This window comes from Lontra canadensis, unplaced genomic scaffold (genome assembly GCF_010015895.1).
Source record: "Lontra canadensis isolate GAN:19392208 unplaced genomic scaffold, GSC_riverotter_1.0 scaffold16, whole genome shotgun sequence".
Lineage (NCBI taxonomy): Eukaryota > Metazoa > Chordata > Mammalia > Carnivora > Mustelidae > Lontra > Lontra canadensis.
In genome coordinates this window covers 16119572-16137531 of record NW_022631010.1, presented here as the reverse complement: position 1 = coordinate 16137531, position 17960 = coordinate 16119572, and the positions used below count along the sequence as shown (strand labels likewise).

Genomic DNA, 17960 nt, shown 5'->3' with positions numbered 1-17960 from the left:
TCTTTATACTAGTCCTTACTTTGAATTGTAAAGTGAAAAATGTCTGTTTCTAATTAAATTCTACTTTTGCAACATCTTTGTTGGTAATGGAAGCGTCACAAATAATTGTTTGAAGTATAAGCCAGAATGGTCTTTGTTGCCTGAGGCAAAAATAAGTTTCTGGTTCTTTATTTTTTTAAAGATTGTATTTATTTATTTGACAGAAAGAGACATAGCGAGAGAGGGAGCACAAACAGAAAGCAGGCCCCATGCCAAGCAGGGAGCCCGATGCAAGGCTCAAACCCAGGACCCTGGGATTATGACCTGAGCTGAAGGCAGACACTTAACAACTGAGCCACCCAGGCATCCGATTTCTGGTTTTTTAAATTAAATTTATTTGAAGATCATATTAAAGGGGGAAAAATCACCACCCACTCAAAATAAAAGATCTCTATCTAAGGGTGCCTGGATGGCTCAGTCAGTTAAGCATCTAACTCTTGAATGCCATTCAGGTCATGATCTCAGGATCCTGAGATCAAGTGCTGTGTCTGGCTCCTTGCTGAGCCTGGAGCCTGCTTGAGATTTTCTCTCTCTCCCCTTCTGCCCCTCCCCCTGCCCGTGCGCACACACTCTCTCAAAAAAAATTGTAAAAAATTGAAAAGATTTCTATCTAAGAAGCTAAGGAGTTTTGCTCTGAGCCTTCTTCTGCTTCTACAGATCATTTTACTTTTAAAGCATAGTGTTTAAACTTATAAAAAGGAATCAGTATCAAAAAATTAAACAGGAAATATTCCTTTCCAATATTTGTATCCCTCCTAAACTCTATCCTGCTTTAAATGCCATTTTCCTAATTCTTTAGTCATTTTAAATTGTACTCTTCCAACTAATAACATCAAATATTTAATCAAATAAAGTTGTTAACATCATTTAAAAATCTGGGGCAGCGCCCACCTCATCATACTCACTCATTTTTTTTTTAATTCCTTCTACCCTTATGCTCCCTCACCCCTCTTCATGTAATATACAGTAACATAAGTAATTATATTATTATTTCCTCATTTCTAGTGGTTAATAAAAATATTAACATTGAAAAAGTTATTGTAAATTTACTAAGGATAAAAATACTGGACCAAGTGTTTGAATATCTGAATATATTTGAATATTTAAAATGAATATTTGAATATTTGACCAAGACCAAAATATTAAGACACACCTTTTTTAAAATTATTTCTAAATATCAACAGTCAACGTGGTGCACAGGTAAATTCCAATGAAATTCAATACCCACAATGAAATAAGATCTCAGTGACTAAGAGATTGAGGAGTTTGGACTTAACTTTTATTTTTTTGGTCAGCCATTACCTCTTGTGGAAATCATTTAACAGAAGAAATTAGTTCTTTTTTTTTTTCCTCTCAAGATTTTATTTATTTATTTGACAGAAAGAGACACAGCAAGGGAGGGAGTACAAGCAGGGGGAGAGTGAGAGAGAGAAGCAGGCTTCTGGCAGCGCAGGGAGCCTGATGTGGGGCTCAATCCCAGCACCCTAGGATCATGACCTGAGCCGCTGAAGGCAGACGCTTAATGACTGAGCCACCCAGGCCCCCAAAAAATTAGTTCTAATGAAAATGAGAGCAACTAAGGTTGAACTTCTAAGCTAACAATGCTAGTATTTTTAATATGAAAGAAAGATTACACACATGCCTCTAGTCAACCCACAATCTCAAGATATTTCTATATACCTCAAAAAATGGAGATTCACACAAAGACTTCACAGTTCAGACCATTTCCAGTTAGGTGTTTTCAAATGACTATAAATCAGATTGGTATATAAGATATGAAATATACTGAGATAAGAAATATGAAGTTTCCTCCTGAATGACCCATTTTAAAAATTTGTCATACCTGAGTAAAATAATTATATATTTTTCATCTAACACATCTTCATAATTTATTATATTTTTCCTCCTTTGCTGTTCCATGTAAACATTAATAGTAATGACTCAAACATCTAAACTTACAGCTGTAGCTGTTTTCCCTGTACTAACTAGTAAGACAAAATTAGCATAAGCATAGCAGAGTTTTTGCCAATCCTTTGCTCCATCCAAAGAAAATAACAACAATGCTTCTTTCAGTGGTGTTTTAGAAGAATTTTAACTTGGAAGTAGGGAAGGAGAACAGAATGCACCCAACTCAATTTCGGCTCAAGTCATTATCTCAGGATCATGAGATCCAGCCCTGCATCAGGCGTCACACTCAACATGGAGTCCGCTCAAGATTCTCTCTTTCCCTCTCCCTCGATCCCTCCTGCTGCTCACTCTCACACACTCTCTCTAAAATAAATTTAAAAAATTAAAAAGAAAGAATGCTTTGATTAACTTTGGAAGATTTCAAGAAACCAACTCAATTTAAAAACTGGTAAATAAAAGGGATTCTAGCATCTATTCTGCCTTTCTGTATAAACTGTATTCCATGGAAACAAAAAAAATTGATAGGAGAAAGTTCTTTATAGCAGTCCAAATAATAAATGAAGAAGGAATGATCAAATCAGAATAAGACTCTTTTGTGACCTCTAATAAAATAATGGATCGAAGCAATGATCATCAATGGCTGTAAAAATCATTAGGTGAAAAGTTGATATGGAACTTTACAATGGACAGATTAGGCTGGCAATACTTGAATCTAGGGATCAGTCTTATCAACACAGAGAGGTAACCAAACATTATGCGCCTTGTAAAATTAGGCAAAAGAAGGTGTAACAGGGGTGCCTGCATGCCTCAGACAGTTAAGCATCTGCCTTCAGCAAAGGTCATGATCCCAAGGTCCTGGGATCAAGCCCCACGTTCGGCTCCCTGCTTGGTGCTTCTCTCTCTGCCTGCTGCCTCTTCCTCGCCCTCTGCCTGCTGCTCCCCCTGCTTGTGCCCTCTTTCTCTGTCAAAAAAATAAAATATTTTTTTAAAAAAGAGGTATAATAATCTCTGAAGTATTCTTTAAAAAAAATTAAACCCAAGTCTGATCAAACCTCTGGATTTAACTTCCAGCTCATAAGTAACACAGTGGACAGAAGAACATGTTAAATGACACTACAAAGATACAGTCAGCAAAATCCAAAATGCGAAAAGTTCTGTAAGACAAATAACCTACATTATTTATCAAATAAATTACAAGGGGTAGGAGGGAGGATAGAGGGAAAAGGAACTGTACATTAAAAGAGACTTAGAGGGGCGCCTGGGTGACTCAGTGGGTTAAAGCCTCTGCCTTCAGCTCAGGTCATGATCCCAGGGTCCTGGGATCGAGCCCCACATCGGGCTCTCTGCTCAGCAGAGAGCCTGCTTCCCTCTCTCTCTCTCTCTGCCTGCCTCTCTGCCTACTTGTGATCTCTGTCTAATAAATAAATAAAAAATCTTTAAAAAAAAAAAAGAGACTTAGAAATATACTAAACGCAAATGTGGACCCTGTTTAGATCTTAACTCAAGCAAACCTGTATAAAAAAAAGCAAAATCCTTTGAGACAATTGTAAAAATTTTTAATACTAATTGGATATTTAATTACTTTAAAATTTATTAATTTAGCGTGATGAGAGTATTGTGGTTATAGCAAAAAACAAAAAATGTGTCCCTGTATTTAAGAGATATATGCACACATATATTTACAGATAAAATTGTTATGACAGACAGGAATTGCTTCAAAACAATTTGGGAAAATTACTGGGAAGCACTGGTATACATGAAATAAAACTGGCCATGTCCTTAGTGTTGAAACAGGGTGATTGGCGTATAAAGATTCATTATGTTACTCTATTTTTATATGCGTTTTTAAATATTCGTTTTAAAGTTTGAAAAAAGAATAGAGAATTCTCCTTCATAGATGGTTAACCTCTGAGGTGTTCTTATTTAACATATTAATTGTGCTCACCTACCCATTAGGCACTATTGCAGGTGTTGAGACACAGTATAAGAGGCAAGCATTTTAAAATTCCCTTCAATAAAGCAACTGACAAATGAAATAATTATTAAGTAAGTGGAAGCACATAATTTCAGAGATTTGCCAAGAGCAGTTAACAAATATGAACATGAACAATAAGAAAGCAGGTTGTGGGGGAGGTTTTTTGTTATTTGTTTGTTTTGGTAATCATCTCCCTACTTCCTCCTTTCTGCAGAAACAATGATTTTACATCTGGCAATTCTGGGTTTCCTATTTTAGAAGGCCTTAAAATCAAAATTATGACAAACACATTCAACTACTCCCTAGTTTGTTCAACTTTCTACTACAACATAATAACAAAAAGCATTTAATTAACGTAAAGCAAAACTGAGCAAAGTAAGAAAAAAATTAAAAACAATTGCTTGAGAACTTTCCATGTAATCCAGGATATCAAGGCCAAAATGTCCCTCTATAAAAGTGTAAGTAATAAATGACAATACTTGAAATTGGTATATTGTGCAAGCCCAATAAATACTGTTCATGTCCTACAAATCAGAAACCAAAGGACAAAGAATTATAGACTTCTTTTAAAACTTAGCTTGAAATCTAACACCTAAAAAATAGATATTATAAAAATCCAAACCTGCTTAGATACATATACACTTATGAGCAGCAGCTTAAACATGTCAAAATAAAATACAAACTACAGTTGTCCTTTATTATTTTTTAAATTTATATTCTCAAAGAATCTTTCAAACTGTTAAAATACTAAAACTCCCTTTAACTGCATACTGGATAGGTAACACTGAAAGAAGGCACTTTTGAAAGATATATATTATATAAAGTAATAAATAGATACTACTTGTCAGATGATGCATCTTCTTTCATGAAAAAAGAAGGTAGCCACTAATTTCCAGGTCACAACAGGGGAGCACGTAACATTAGACAGAATAAAACAGTGTTCAAAAGAAAAACAATTTTGATCATATCACCTCACTTCCCATGAAAAATTTTCAGTTCAAAAAAGCATGAAGGAAAAAAGTGAAATACAGAGCAGTTGTAACCAATTATAAAATTCATACTGGGAGACAGGGGTAAATACACAGCATCCTGTTAGGGAATAACAATGGCAAGTGTTATTCAATGTATTTTTCTGATTTAGGGAATGTATCTTGGTGTGTGATATCTCTGAAAACACCCAACTGTGAGTTCTCGGACAACCCAGTTCAACCCTACACTGTTATGAGTATATTCAAATAGAAGCAGCCAACATAAAGGACAAGCCTTTATGCAGAGGTGAGCAGACCAACATAGGGCACTACAACCTGGGTATCTCTACTGCTTTGTCAGTTGTTTTGACAGCAACAGGAATCTACCTCTTTCTGAGAGGCAAAAATTGCTTTAAAAGAACATCAAGTATGGCATCCTTAGAAAAGTAACCAGTTCAAACAGCAACTAAGAAGAAAACTAGATGAATGAAGTACTAGAAAAAGAGAGATTTACTAGCCATAAAAAATGGAGCCGGAGTATTTGATACCAGTGTCTTATTAAAAAAGAAGAAATAACTGAGACCAAACATGAAAAAGGCACACGGTCTTAGATCAATCAAGGCCCAAATTCCGTCCTTTTGCTCTCTAGTTCTACATTCTTTTCATATTCATTTTCATTCATTTTTCATTACATAGCACTACCTTTTCTTTCAATGAATGAGGTCTTCATTAGACTGTTAGAAAACAGCTTGCATTTACTAAAAGCCCTGGGCAAAGATGTTATTTGTGCATGTCCCAATGAGATTGCCCAATGACCCCCTTAGAACATGTTTTCAAGCAGAGCACCAAAAAAATAAAAATTCTGTCTAAAATGCAAACATTCAGATAAATAAATGTGTGTTCTCTTCACAGACACCAAAGCCTAACTGGACTGCTGTTTCTCACAGATTTGTCCACAGAAATTCCGTATTAATTTTCTTGTTCTGAACCCATAGTATCTTGCATAGTTCCATCAATCTAAGACCAGAACCTGTGAAAATAGTACATTCCAAGCACCTTTCATAAAGTTACCTCTCTTTCTCACTTGTTAAGTATCCTAAAAAGCACCCTATTTCTTCTAAGCTTTACATCCAGACCATTAACACCAATGAGTGCTAATTCAGAGGTAAGCATAATAGAAATAAATAAAATAATAAAAATAAATTAAAAATAATAATTCATTTTTTATAATTTTTCCATGTACCTTTTCAATACTTAAAATTTTATTTATATGCTAACACATATCTTCACTCAATCTAGACTCTTATTAAATCATAAAGACTTTGAGAGTAAATTTTGTCAAATACTTTACATGCAAATAAATTACCACACCATACAAAATATATATTCTTCTCTAAAATTATGGGAAATGTTAGTTTTTCTCTATTCTTCCTAGTATACTTCCAACTGTATCCAATCCTTAAAATAACTTGAAGAAACTTGAAGAAATAAATAAACCTAATCAAAACAAACTCAAAGGGCCACATCACCAAAACACCAAATCCTTAATATTATTTGCTCCAAGAACAACTGCAGAAGTTTTTTAAGTGTCGTAATATAAATGTGGACCACTATATCATAACATGAATTATGTTAATACAATTTCCTAAGTTTAAATAACACACAATAGACTTAAAAACAATTAAATGACAACCAAGCAATTACTTCAAATAGCAAAAATGTCATCTCTTTACTGAATGCCAGTTATTCATTTCTATCAATAGCCTGCAGAAGTCATAAATAAATGGGAACAGTATCTACCTGAAAAATTGTTCTGAGAAACTTACCATCATTTTGGCTCTTGCCCTTCATCTCCTCCTTCCAGGATAGGATGGTGTTCAGGGGAACATAGTCCCTTATGTATTCTTTGCGTCTCTCCTCTAAGGTCATCTTCAGTAAACGTTCTTGCAAAATAAAAGCAGAATCTCCATTTGTATTTAACTTTTAAGTTCAGGAATTATTTTATAATTTAGCGATTAATCATGTAAACAAACCAAAGAACTGGTTAGGCTTGAAAAACATCAAAATGAAAATCTAATGACTCCATATCTGAATGTTATAAAGGGTCAAGTTAATACCATTTTTACAATGGGGGATGTGGCAGAGCCTGATGAGGAAGACTCTTATGATAGCCCAAGAAATAAATGAGCTCTTTAAATCAACATATATTATCAGTCTACTAATATGTTTATACACTGCAGGTGCAAAGGTGATCCTTAACCTTGAGGAGTTCACAAGACAAAAGAGGAATGGATACTATACAAAATAATAGCTACATAAATAAAATTCAAAATCCTAAAACAGGTATGTATAAAGGCTAAGAGCACAAGAAAGGCAATCACCACAGCATTCCCTTAATTCAAAATGCCATCAACAATAAAGGGGCACTTCAATTTAATAATATCTTTGTGGAGGTAACTAAATACTACTTTTAATATACATCTTGATAAGATTAAAATATCTTTAAAAATGCATCTTAGAATGACAATATAAAAATATTATAAAAATGCATCTTAGAATTAAGAACAGTAAGTCCTTTATAAGTGCTAGATACTTCACACATAAAATTTCATGGAAATCATCTTTCCAACAACTCAGCAAAATTAACTGTATTATTATTCTTATTTTGTAGATAAGGAAATGAAACACATCAAAGTTCAATAGCTGTCCAAAGCAAGAAAGCTTTCCATTAAAATCCAGTCAGATATCTCCAGAAGTCAAAAACTATAACCTATATTAATAATCACTACAATGTACTACCTTCACAGGATAAGCTCCTGAGAAGAGGTGATGTGTTTCTGTTATGTCAGCTGTCATGTATCATATACTTTACCAAAGGTCTCCACAATGTAAAGAGAATGACAGTTGTTCTCTCTCCAACTGCCTTTAAGCACAGTACAAAAATGAATGGATTTAAGGAGAGTACCTAGTAGTAGGTATCTAACCCTCATAAAATAATCACTTTCAAAGATTCTTTCCAGGGGCGCCGAGGTGGCTCAGTCATTAATCGTCTGCCTTCCGTTCAGGTAATGACCCCAGGGTCCTGCAACCAAGACCTACATCTTCTCTCTCTCCCATTGCCCCTGCTTGTGCTCCTTCCCTCTCCTCGCTGTGCCTCTCTCTGTCAAATAAATAAATAAAATATTAAAAAAAAAAAAAGATTCTTTTCAGAAATAAACTGCAGAATGTATTTTTTTTAAAGATTTTATTTATTTATTTGACAGAGAGATCACAAGTAGGCAGAGAGGCAGACAGAGAGAGAGGAGGGAGCAGGCTCCCTGCCGAGCAGAGAGCACGATGCAGGACTCGATCCCAGGACCCTGAGATCATGACCTGAGCTGAAGGCAGAGGCTTTAACCCACTGAGCCACCCAGGCGCCCCTGCAGAATGTATTAATTTAAGTACAATAGAACAGGAAATGGGAAGCAAACATTTTTCCCTGCTCCTAGAACTGGCTTTTCTTCAGCCACATTAGGAAGTAATAATAATAATAAAGTATTTTAACCAAATGTAATATAATCAAATCACAATACTACAGTACTCAAGGGTTAACACTGTACTGAAATCCAAGTTGAAATCCAAGAATCTGGAAATCAGGAAAGAGATCTAGCTAGCCTTGAGATTTTGGAAATTACAACTGAAACTTCTGGTCCTAAAGGAAGTTCACAGGAAAAGGTAAGGGATATGATCAAACCTCAAAAAAAAAAAAAAAAAAAAAAAAAAAAAACGGGGTAGACACAAAGAGGGGGAAAATGAAATAAAACTTAGATGTCACTGGAGGTATAAGGTGAATCAAAGTGCCAATGATGTAGAAACCAGCAGACAGAAGAATTTTAGTAAGATGGGGACTGGGGGGATGGGATAACTGGGCAATGGACATTAAGGAAGGCAAGTGATAGAAGGAGCACTGGGTCTTATATAAGACTGATGAATCACTGAAACTGAAATAATACACTATATGTTAATTGAACTTAAAATATAAAATAAAATAAGAAGAAGGGAAATACTGTCAACTGCTATAGGAAGATCAGGAAGAATAAAAATTAATAAGCCACTGGTTTTATCAACTGGATCACCAACAGCACTGAAAAGAAAGCAAAGTGGTTAACAGAGCTGTCTGGATTCTAATCCCCAACCATGCAAATCTATGTGATCTTGGGTTACCTAATCTCTTAATGTCTCAGTTTTTCTGAGGTAGGTATTATACACAATTTATAGATGAAGCAATTAAGCCAGAGAGGTTGTGTAACATACCTAATGTTCTACAGCTAGTAAACAATACAAGTAAGATTCAAATCAGACAAATCTTCAAAGCTCTTGACCCTACAATATACTACCTCACAGAACTGTTGTGAAAATTAAATGAGATAACCCATGTAAAATACAGTAGTCCCCCTTATCTGCAGTTCTGCTTTCCATAGTTGTAGTTACCCATAGTCAACTGCAGTTGGGAAGAAGATAATCCTCTCTCTGGCATATTGTCACAGAGTCAGTAGTAACCTAACACGATGTCATGTCATTCACCTCACTTCATCTCATCACACAGGCGTTTTATCATCTCACATAGTCACAAAAAGGATGAGTACAGTACAATAAAATATTCTGATGCCACATTCACATAACTTTTATTACAGTATATAGTCATTATTATTCTGTTTCATTATTACTGTTAATACGTTACTGTGCCTAATTTATAGATTGAAATTTATCATAGGTATATGTGTATATATACATACATACACAGAAGGAAAAAAACAGTTAGTGTTCAGTACTATACACAGTCTTAAGCATCCACTGGGGGCCTTGGAACGTATCCCCATAAATGAGGGGAGACTGTTGTACTTAGAATAGTGCTATGCACACAAACAGGACTCAAATAGTAACTCTTTTTATATTGGTACCATCACTGTTACTACTGAGTGGATTTAGAAACATTAGTTTCACTAGAGTACAGTTGAGACCCAGGACGACTACAAGGAAACTGAGGAAAAGAAGTGAGAACAGCAACTCCAGGATGAAGCCCTTTGGAAAGAAGGGTATTTTATGGTAGAGACTCAAGTATCATTATAAAAGGCTGAGGAGGGGAACCTAAAGACATTGATGAACTAAATATATCCAAAAGGGAATAAATGATAGCAAAAAAAAAAAAAAAAAAAAAAAAGGAAGGAAGGAAAAAAGAAAGAAAAGTGCTTCCATTAAGGTAAGAATAAGGCTGAAAGGACAAAGGACGTATAAAGAAATGGACAAAGGAAAATGCTAGGGCTATTCATGTTATATGACATACATTTTCTAAATGAATTAAAAGGAAATGTCATGTATTTAATATAGGAGGAGGGGGTCCTGATAGAACAGGAAGCTTGAAGGAAATGGTAAATTTGGAATACTCACATAAAGGAGGAAAAGGGATGACTAGCACTTTCCAAAGCACTATTATAAGAGTTCAGATCACTATTATAGACATATTGCAAGATCAGTAATTAGGTTGAAAGATATTATGAAGCAACTTGTAGTTTTAGTAAATGTCAGAAGGTAATATAGAAATGCAACCTGGCCTTTGTATTTATAGAAACATTAAGTATGGACACTTAGAAAAGAAACAAGATCAATAATAAGAAAATAAGGTAAAAGAGAGAGGTGATTTACGTTCCAGTACTTGAAATTATAATACACACTAAGTGGTTTTAAATTAGGGCTCAAAATAATACATTAATAATGTTCACTTAACATATGTGGACTTAAGTCCTTTGTTACTTGTTTAAACAATGAAACATACTAAGGACCACAAACATCTATACAGTTTCTTCGCATTACACAAAACTTTTCCTGAAAGAATGCTTCCCCTTTAGAATGAATCTGCTCTATGAACCAAGCATATAAGTAGACAGAACTACTATTAGATGGCATACTGAGATAAAGAGTGTTTACAGAATGCCAGACATTTCAATGAGGAGGATAAGCCTTCCTTCAGACTTAAGTAACAGCTGCAAAAATACAATAAAATCCTCACCAGTGCAATGAAAGAAAAAAGGTCATGCATCCCATTAGCTTCTTTAATACTAACCACTGTATTAGAAATCCTTAGTTCTCTCTTGATGGTACAATAGATACTTTTAAATATTAAATATTCAAAAATAGACATCCTGATACACTGAGACATACACTAAAGTCTTCAAATCACAGTTTAAGTTTTTCCTTAACCATTAAACTCCATGCAAAAATAAAGTTAGTTTTAGACAAGATATATTTAATTTGTTAAATACCCTCTTTAATTGTGCACTTGCTTCTTTACTTGAAAAAATTTAGTTTGGTTATGTTTTCCCCTATTGTTAGAAAGAAAATATCAAAAACTCAAGACATTAAAGATTCTAAAATGCCTGCTTGCCACAGTCCAAATGTGTAGATGTTAAATGAAGGACCGTTATAACATTGTCACTTTAGGAACATTATGACAGAAAAATACTTCTTAAGCAATTACCATAATTTCATCAGTGAATCAGATATTGAAAACAATCTTGATTTCCATTATTTTGCCTTATTATCAATGCAAAACTAACATTTCAAGACCATCAAGAAAAATGGGCATAAAGGATCTTTCAATGCTTACAAGGAAAATTGTTGGAAAAAAAATTGGAAATGTGCTGAAACTAAAGTAACTGACACTGCAAAAACAAAGATTATTTGACACTACTTTATATATACCAGGCTATTATTCTCAACAGAATTTTTAGTTTGATATAAGCCCATATCAAGACATAATTAAATGACATACAACCTAATCTTTCAATATTTTAAAAGCCATTTTAGATCTTCCCAGGAGTTAATTTGAAAAAATAAAATCCCCTCCCCATCCCTTTCCTTCTGCATTGAAGTGGGCCCTATATAAAGGATTATTTTCCACATACATTCTTTCTTATGTCCACTGTTTGGCCTTAGTGTTTATAAAGGCCAGGACTTGCGAAAAGAATCTACAGGTTTTAAAGAGCTATTATCAAGGAAATCAACTCTCAACCTCGTCACCCCATTATCCTTCTAATATGAAGAAAACAGGATACTTCGGAGAGATCTGCACTACCCTCACCTGACTTCACTCTGGATACACAAGTTTAGTCTATGTTAGCAGTAGCAATGCAAGTATCTGCTACACTTCTGTAAAAAACTAAAGAATCGAAAAGTGTGAAAAGAATGAAAGAAAAAACGCCAGAGTTTTTTGTCGGAATAAAGTTTTATGTCGGAATATTATCTAACTATAATACCAGAGAAAAAGGGGGGTGGGGACAGGACTGGATGGTACACTTCTGTGTCTTCTTACAGGAATCAGTGCCACCGTCAATCTAGCTGATCTGGATAACCTTTAATATGCACAAATTTCAGGGGTAGATGCATTCACAGAGAGTAATATCAGCTTCACAATCTTACACTGAGCAACTTCTGGTTACAAAAGGGCATGAAATACACAGAAACACACTGCAGAGAAAAGCCCATTCAGACTTCGCGGAAAGCATTTATCCTCACGGACAAGACGCCCGTTTTCAGTTTCCCTTAGAGTTCCAGGTTTCAAAAGTCACACTGCGGCGCAGAAGGGGCCTAGAGAAGGGGTAAACGCCCGAAGGTGCGGACACTCTGCCAGCTGGGGGGTGGGGGACAGAGGGGAGGAGTGAACCGATGAGGGTCAGCTTGGCGCGGAGGCGCAGCTGCAGCCCGTGTGCCCGCCGGCGGGCACGTGTCCCTGGGACAACCTGGCCGGGAGTCCGAAAGTCCCAGATGGGGCCCGGGGAGAGGGTGGGGGACCTGGGCAAGTTGTGCCGCACCCGAGAACTGACGCGCGGGGATCCAAGCCACCAGCCAGGCTAAGGCAGCCCCGCATGGGGAGAAGGTGACCGGGCGCGGTAGGCAGCAGAGGGGCGTGCGCCCACACGTGCGCGAGCTGCAGGTGCCCGGGGGCGGCGCGTGCACGCTGGTGTGTGCGCGCGTGTGCGCGTGTGTACACACGGACTCGCGAGGGAGGCGGCACCGGCCGGCGGGCGCGAGGGGGGAGCTCGGGCGGAGGGCGCCGCGGCACACACAGCCTTGACCCCCGCCCCCACCCGACCCCCAACCCCCCGCACCCCCAGGACTCGACGGGCCAGTTACCTTTCTCCTCTCTCCACACCTTTTTCTTCTTGTTGCTGGGGTACATGTTGCCGTGGGGGTGGCTGGCTTTAAGCTGCAAGTTCCCCAGGCTCACAGGCAAACAGGGTGTGTGTGGAGTGGGAGGGGTGGGAGGGGGCACTCGGGAGGAAAAAAAGTGCAAGAAGCTCCGGGTCCCGCGCCACTCGCCAATCGCCGCCCTCTTCTCTCAGCCCGCGCTCGGCTTGGGTTCCCACCCGCCTCAGCCCCGCGGCCGCCGCCACAGCAGCACCTCAGAGCCTGTCAACTAGGTCACGCCTCGCGCTAACCTAACACCCGCGCAGGCCCCGCCTCCCAGCCGCTAGCCAGCGACGCCTCCCATTGGCTGCAACGTCCGCCGCTCTCCGCGTTCCAGTCACCGCGCGCCCCTACTTCGGCCCCAGGGCGCACGCGCAGGCGCAGGCTCGGGCCAGACGCCGAGGACGTTGGGGAGCTGGAGGGGGCGGAGCCAGGGCGCGAGGGGGCTGGAGATGGCCTCGCGTTAGGAGGGGCGGGGTGTGGAGCGGACGCCTGGGAGGAGCGTGAGGTTGCGGGAGCTTCCCCCTGCTTCTCGGCGCTTGAGAACCTGAGGGCGTGGCCTATATGGCCAGGTGTGCTAGGTATCTGGAGAGTCATCAGGAGAAACCTGCCTCTGGAGCTGGAGGATGTGAAAGTGGGAGGAGAATTCGGTCAACGCGAATTGGTTTACTCCAACTGACCCGTCTGGATGGATTTTACCAGATAATCTGAAGCTTTTCTCTTGGTGAGTAAATATAACCCGAAGAAGTGAGAGGATTGGGAAAACTTCCACACCATACAATCAGCTCCTCAACCTTGTAGTAAAAATTACAGTCTTCGCTGGAGTGTGGTGAAGTTTAGAACGAGCAAAGACAGACTGGACTAAACCAGGGTTTTAGGAACTTAGTAGTGGGCAACCAAAATGTTATATTGGAAACAAAAACTTACATCAAAGCAAATTCAAGTGGGTGTCAACCAGAGCCAAGTCATCTTACCTTTTTTTCCTCCAATCGCTTCAATTCAAGGCACTGGGTTAAAGCGCTGGCTTGATTCTGGGTAATACTAATCTGTTGGTGTTCTGAAAATCCAGTTCGGATAGAGTCCACCACAAGAGTTGGGTGACCTAGAATTTAAAGAAAGTTTGACAACTCCCTCCCCCAAATGTATTGCATTTCTAAATATCAGACCATTTACAAGGTTGATTTGGTGGATGTAGTGAAACGACATTTATCTGACGTTTGGAGTTGCCATGTTATCTGTGTAGTACTTAAGCCAGGTGTGTAAAAGCTAATATTTGCAACACATTTTTTAATAATAAGAGGGGAAAAAAAGGAAAAAAGAGGAAGGTCTTATTAAGGTTTGTAAAAAAAAAAAAAAAAAAAAAGAAAGAAAAATGTTTTCAGTAACAGGACACTCATGACTCTGATTCATGACATAGTAAGGTAATAATTTTTATTTTAACATTGTCTATGCTTCTGTTTTTCTTTTAATGCTGTGAATTTGGCTGGGAAAAATAATGAAGTCTTCAAGAAGGAAGTGACACTTGGGCTAGTAATAAAAATATGCACTTATTTTTTGACAGTGGAAATAAAAAGCTCTGATTCGAGACACATTACAAAAGTAGAATCAATAAAAATTAGTAATGGAATAGATTTGGGGAACAGGATGAGGAAAAGAAAGAAGAGTTTCATGGAATAGTTAAGAGGAGAATAGCAGTATTAATAATAATAGGCAATCCAGGAGTAGTTGGAGATTTTGTGAGAAATATATTAAGTTCTTATTTAGAAATGCTACATGTAAAGTGTCTGCAGGAAAGTGCATCAGACTGGACACTATACCTTTTGTTACAAGACGGAGGCTATTTCCAACCCAGAGTCCACCCGTGTTTTCTTAGGAACCTAACACTATGATACTGATTATTCTTTGTTTCATGTCAACTTAAGGAACTAGAACCATACATCAACTTTCAAACTTTCTCAAGTCTCTTCCATATTAAAAACAAAACAAAACAAAACAAAAAATTCCTCCTATGATTCCACAACACCCTCCAGCTACTGCTTCTCCTTCATTTTCAAAAGGTTGTTGGTATCTGCTGTGTCAGTTTCCTTACTTCCCACTTTCTGCTTTTCAGTCCACTTTCTTCTTGTTTCTACCTTATTAACCAACTGAAATAGCTCCTATTAAGGTGGCCAATGACCTTCATGTGCTATTTAATGGACATTTTTCAATCTTTCTCTTAGACGATCTCTCAGCAGCATTTAACACTCAGCCTCATATTCCTCCCTGCAGCATTCTTTTCCTTCAACTTTTCTCACCCTTTCGAGATTCCTCCTATACGGCCATTTCTTCTCAGCGTCCTTTACTGGCCCATCTTCATTTTCAGCCATTACATTTTGGAGTTCATTAAGACTTAGTTTTAGCCCTTTGTATCTTTTCACTTTATACTTTTTCTTCGAATGACTTCATCTGCACTCATGGTTCAGGTGTAACAGTGATTCTCAGCCAGGGGCGGTTCTGCACTGCAGGGGACATTGGCAGTGTCTGGAGACATTTTTGGTTGTCCCAACTGGGAAAAGAGTGCTACTGGCATCTAGTGGGCAGAAGTCATGGATGCTGCTAACCATCCTAAAGTGCATGGGACAACCCCACAACAAAGAATCATCTGACCCAAAATTTCAACACTGCCAAAATTGGGAAACCCTGAGTTACACCAATGACTCCCAGAGTTATTATCTTCAGCAAAAATTTCTTCTTGAACTTTTGACCTATACATGCTACCATATATTGAATATCAACTTTAAGAGGCAGTGTTATGTACTGTTTCAAAGGCACCTGAAACTAGACCATCTTGATTCAAATCCTGAATTCACCGTTATTGATCATGTGACCCTTGGCAAGTTACTCAGTCTCTACACGTTGCTTTTTTTATTATGTGGATATGATAATTTAGTATCTACCTTGATTGGTGTGAGGATGAAATGAGTTAAATAACACATGAAGTGACTAACACCTAGTAAATGTGGCAGCAATGTTCACTAATACAATTTTCTCTCTTTTGACCCCATAGGAAGACTGTATTTCCCAGTGTCCCTTGAAGTTAGGACAAGTGACTGCATCCTGGGTGGGTTATAAAGCAAGAGTGATATATGCCACTTCCAGGCCTACCCATCAAATCCTCTGTACACTCATCCATATTCTCTCTTTTCTTTCCATGGTGGTCTCAGAAGCAGCATCTCAAGAAGGAAGGAGCTTGGATCCCTGAGTCACTGCTTGAAGGAATATCTCAGTGATCCAAGGAGTATCACATCAGGCTATGATATAAACAAGAAACCTTTATTATATTAAGGCATTGGTATTTAGAGGGTATTTGTTTCAGCATTAAGTATTAATTATTCTGACAAAATACCATTATCATACAGGAGTATTAAATATTAATATTTAATGTCTCAAAAGTACTTAAAATGTACGATGTACCACACTGAACTCATGATCTTTCCTCCGCACTTAGATTTCTTCCAGGGTCCCCTGTCTCTTTGAATGGCTTCATCACCCTTTCACTTGAGCAATCAGCAATCCTAAATACCATCTCTGATACATCTTATAACTTCATTTTCATTTCAAATGAATTGTTATATCATCTCAATTTTATCTCTTATATCACTCTTTTATTGCTCTCCTTTCCAATGGCACTGCAGTAAACTCAGTTAAGAAATTAACTGGATTCTTTAAAAAAGCTTCCTAATTTGCCCCCATGTCTTCTTTTGCCCCTCTTATGTCCATTCTCTGCCCTGCATCTGGAATTACCTTGTCAGATGTGATCATGTCACCTCGCTGGCATAAATTGTTCAATGACTTTCTGGTGCTCTTTGCTTTGGATTGAATTGTATTCCCCCAAAATTCATATATTGAAACCTTAGTTGACTGTGGGATTATATCTGGAGATTAGGTCTTTAGGAGTTACTTAAGGTTAAATGAGGTCACAAGGGTGGGACCCTAATCCAGTAGGACTGTGGCCTTATAAGAAGAGGTAGATAAATATATATCTCTTCACCTTCCTTCTACACCTACCCCTCACACCTGCTGTGGGAAGGCACAGTAAGAAAGTGGCTATCTTTCTCACTTAAGATAGGAAGAGAGCCTTTGCCATAACCAGACACTGCTAGCATCCTGATCATGGACTCCTAGTCCTCAGAATTGTGGGAAAAAAAATTCAGTTGTGGTATCTGGATGGCTCAGTCAGTTAAGTGTCTGCCTTCAGCTCAGGTCATTATCCCAGAGTCTTCAGATAGAGCCCTGGAACAGCCTCCTTGCTCAGAGGGAAGCCGCCTTCTCCTTCTCCCTCTGCCTGTCACTCTCTGCTTGTACTCTCTCTCTTTCTCTGTCAAATAAATAAATAAAATCTTTCTAAAAAATTCTTTTGTTTAAGCCATCCCATCTATGGCATTTTATTATGGCAGCCCAAGCTGACTACTACAGTCTTATAAAAACTAAATCATTAAGAATGGAGAGTGCCCATCGCCTACCAGTTCTGCTCCACCACTACCACTCAATCTCTGGTTCCAGTCATACCAACCATAGAGTTTTTCAATTACTTGAACACATCTTATTCACACCATGTGGTCTTTTCACTTGTTTGCCACTATGCCTAAGACACAATTTGCATAGTGGACCCTTTCTTATTCTTCAGAGTTGAGGTTAAAAATCGTTCCCTGGCAGAGCCCTCCCTAACTCTGACCCCACCTGACCTCTACCCACAGTTTTCTTTTATATGCCTTCAGTGCTAATTTATTTTCCTATGAAGCATTATTTACACTTTGTAATTATATTTTTATTTTAGTGATTCTTTCATTAATATTTATTTTTCACTG

General features: G+C 38.0%; 1 protein-coding gene across 1 annotated transcript in view; it reads right to left on the bottom strand.

Moving 5' to 3' along the window:
* MACROD2 (mono-ADP ribosylhydrolase 2) overlaps positions 1–13370 on the bottom strand; it is a 1923023-nt gene extending 1909653 nt beyond the window's left edge. The window contains exons 1-2 of the mRNA XM_032859215.1: positions 13060–13370; positions 6717–6833 (exon numbers count right to left, since the gene is read on the bottom strand). Coding sequence (XP_032715106.1) covers positions 6717–6833; positions 13060–13105 — 163 coding nt within the window. The 5' untranslated portion in view covers positions 13106–13370. The remainder of the gene's footprint in view (positions 1–6716; positions 6834–13059) is intronic.
* Positions 13371–17960: the final 4590 nt, after the last annotated feature.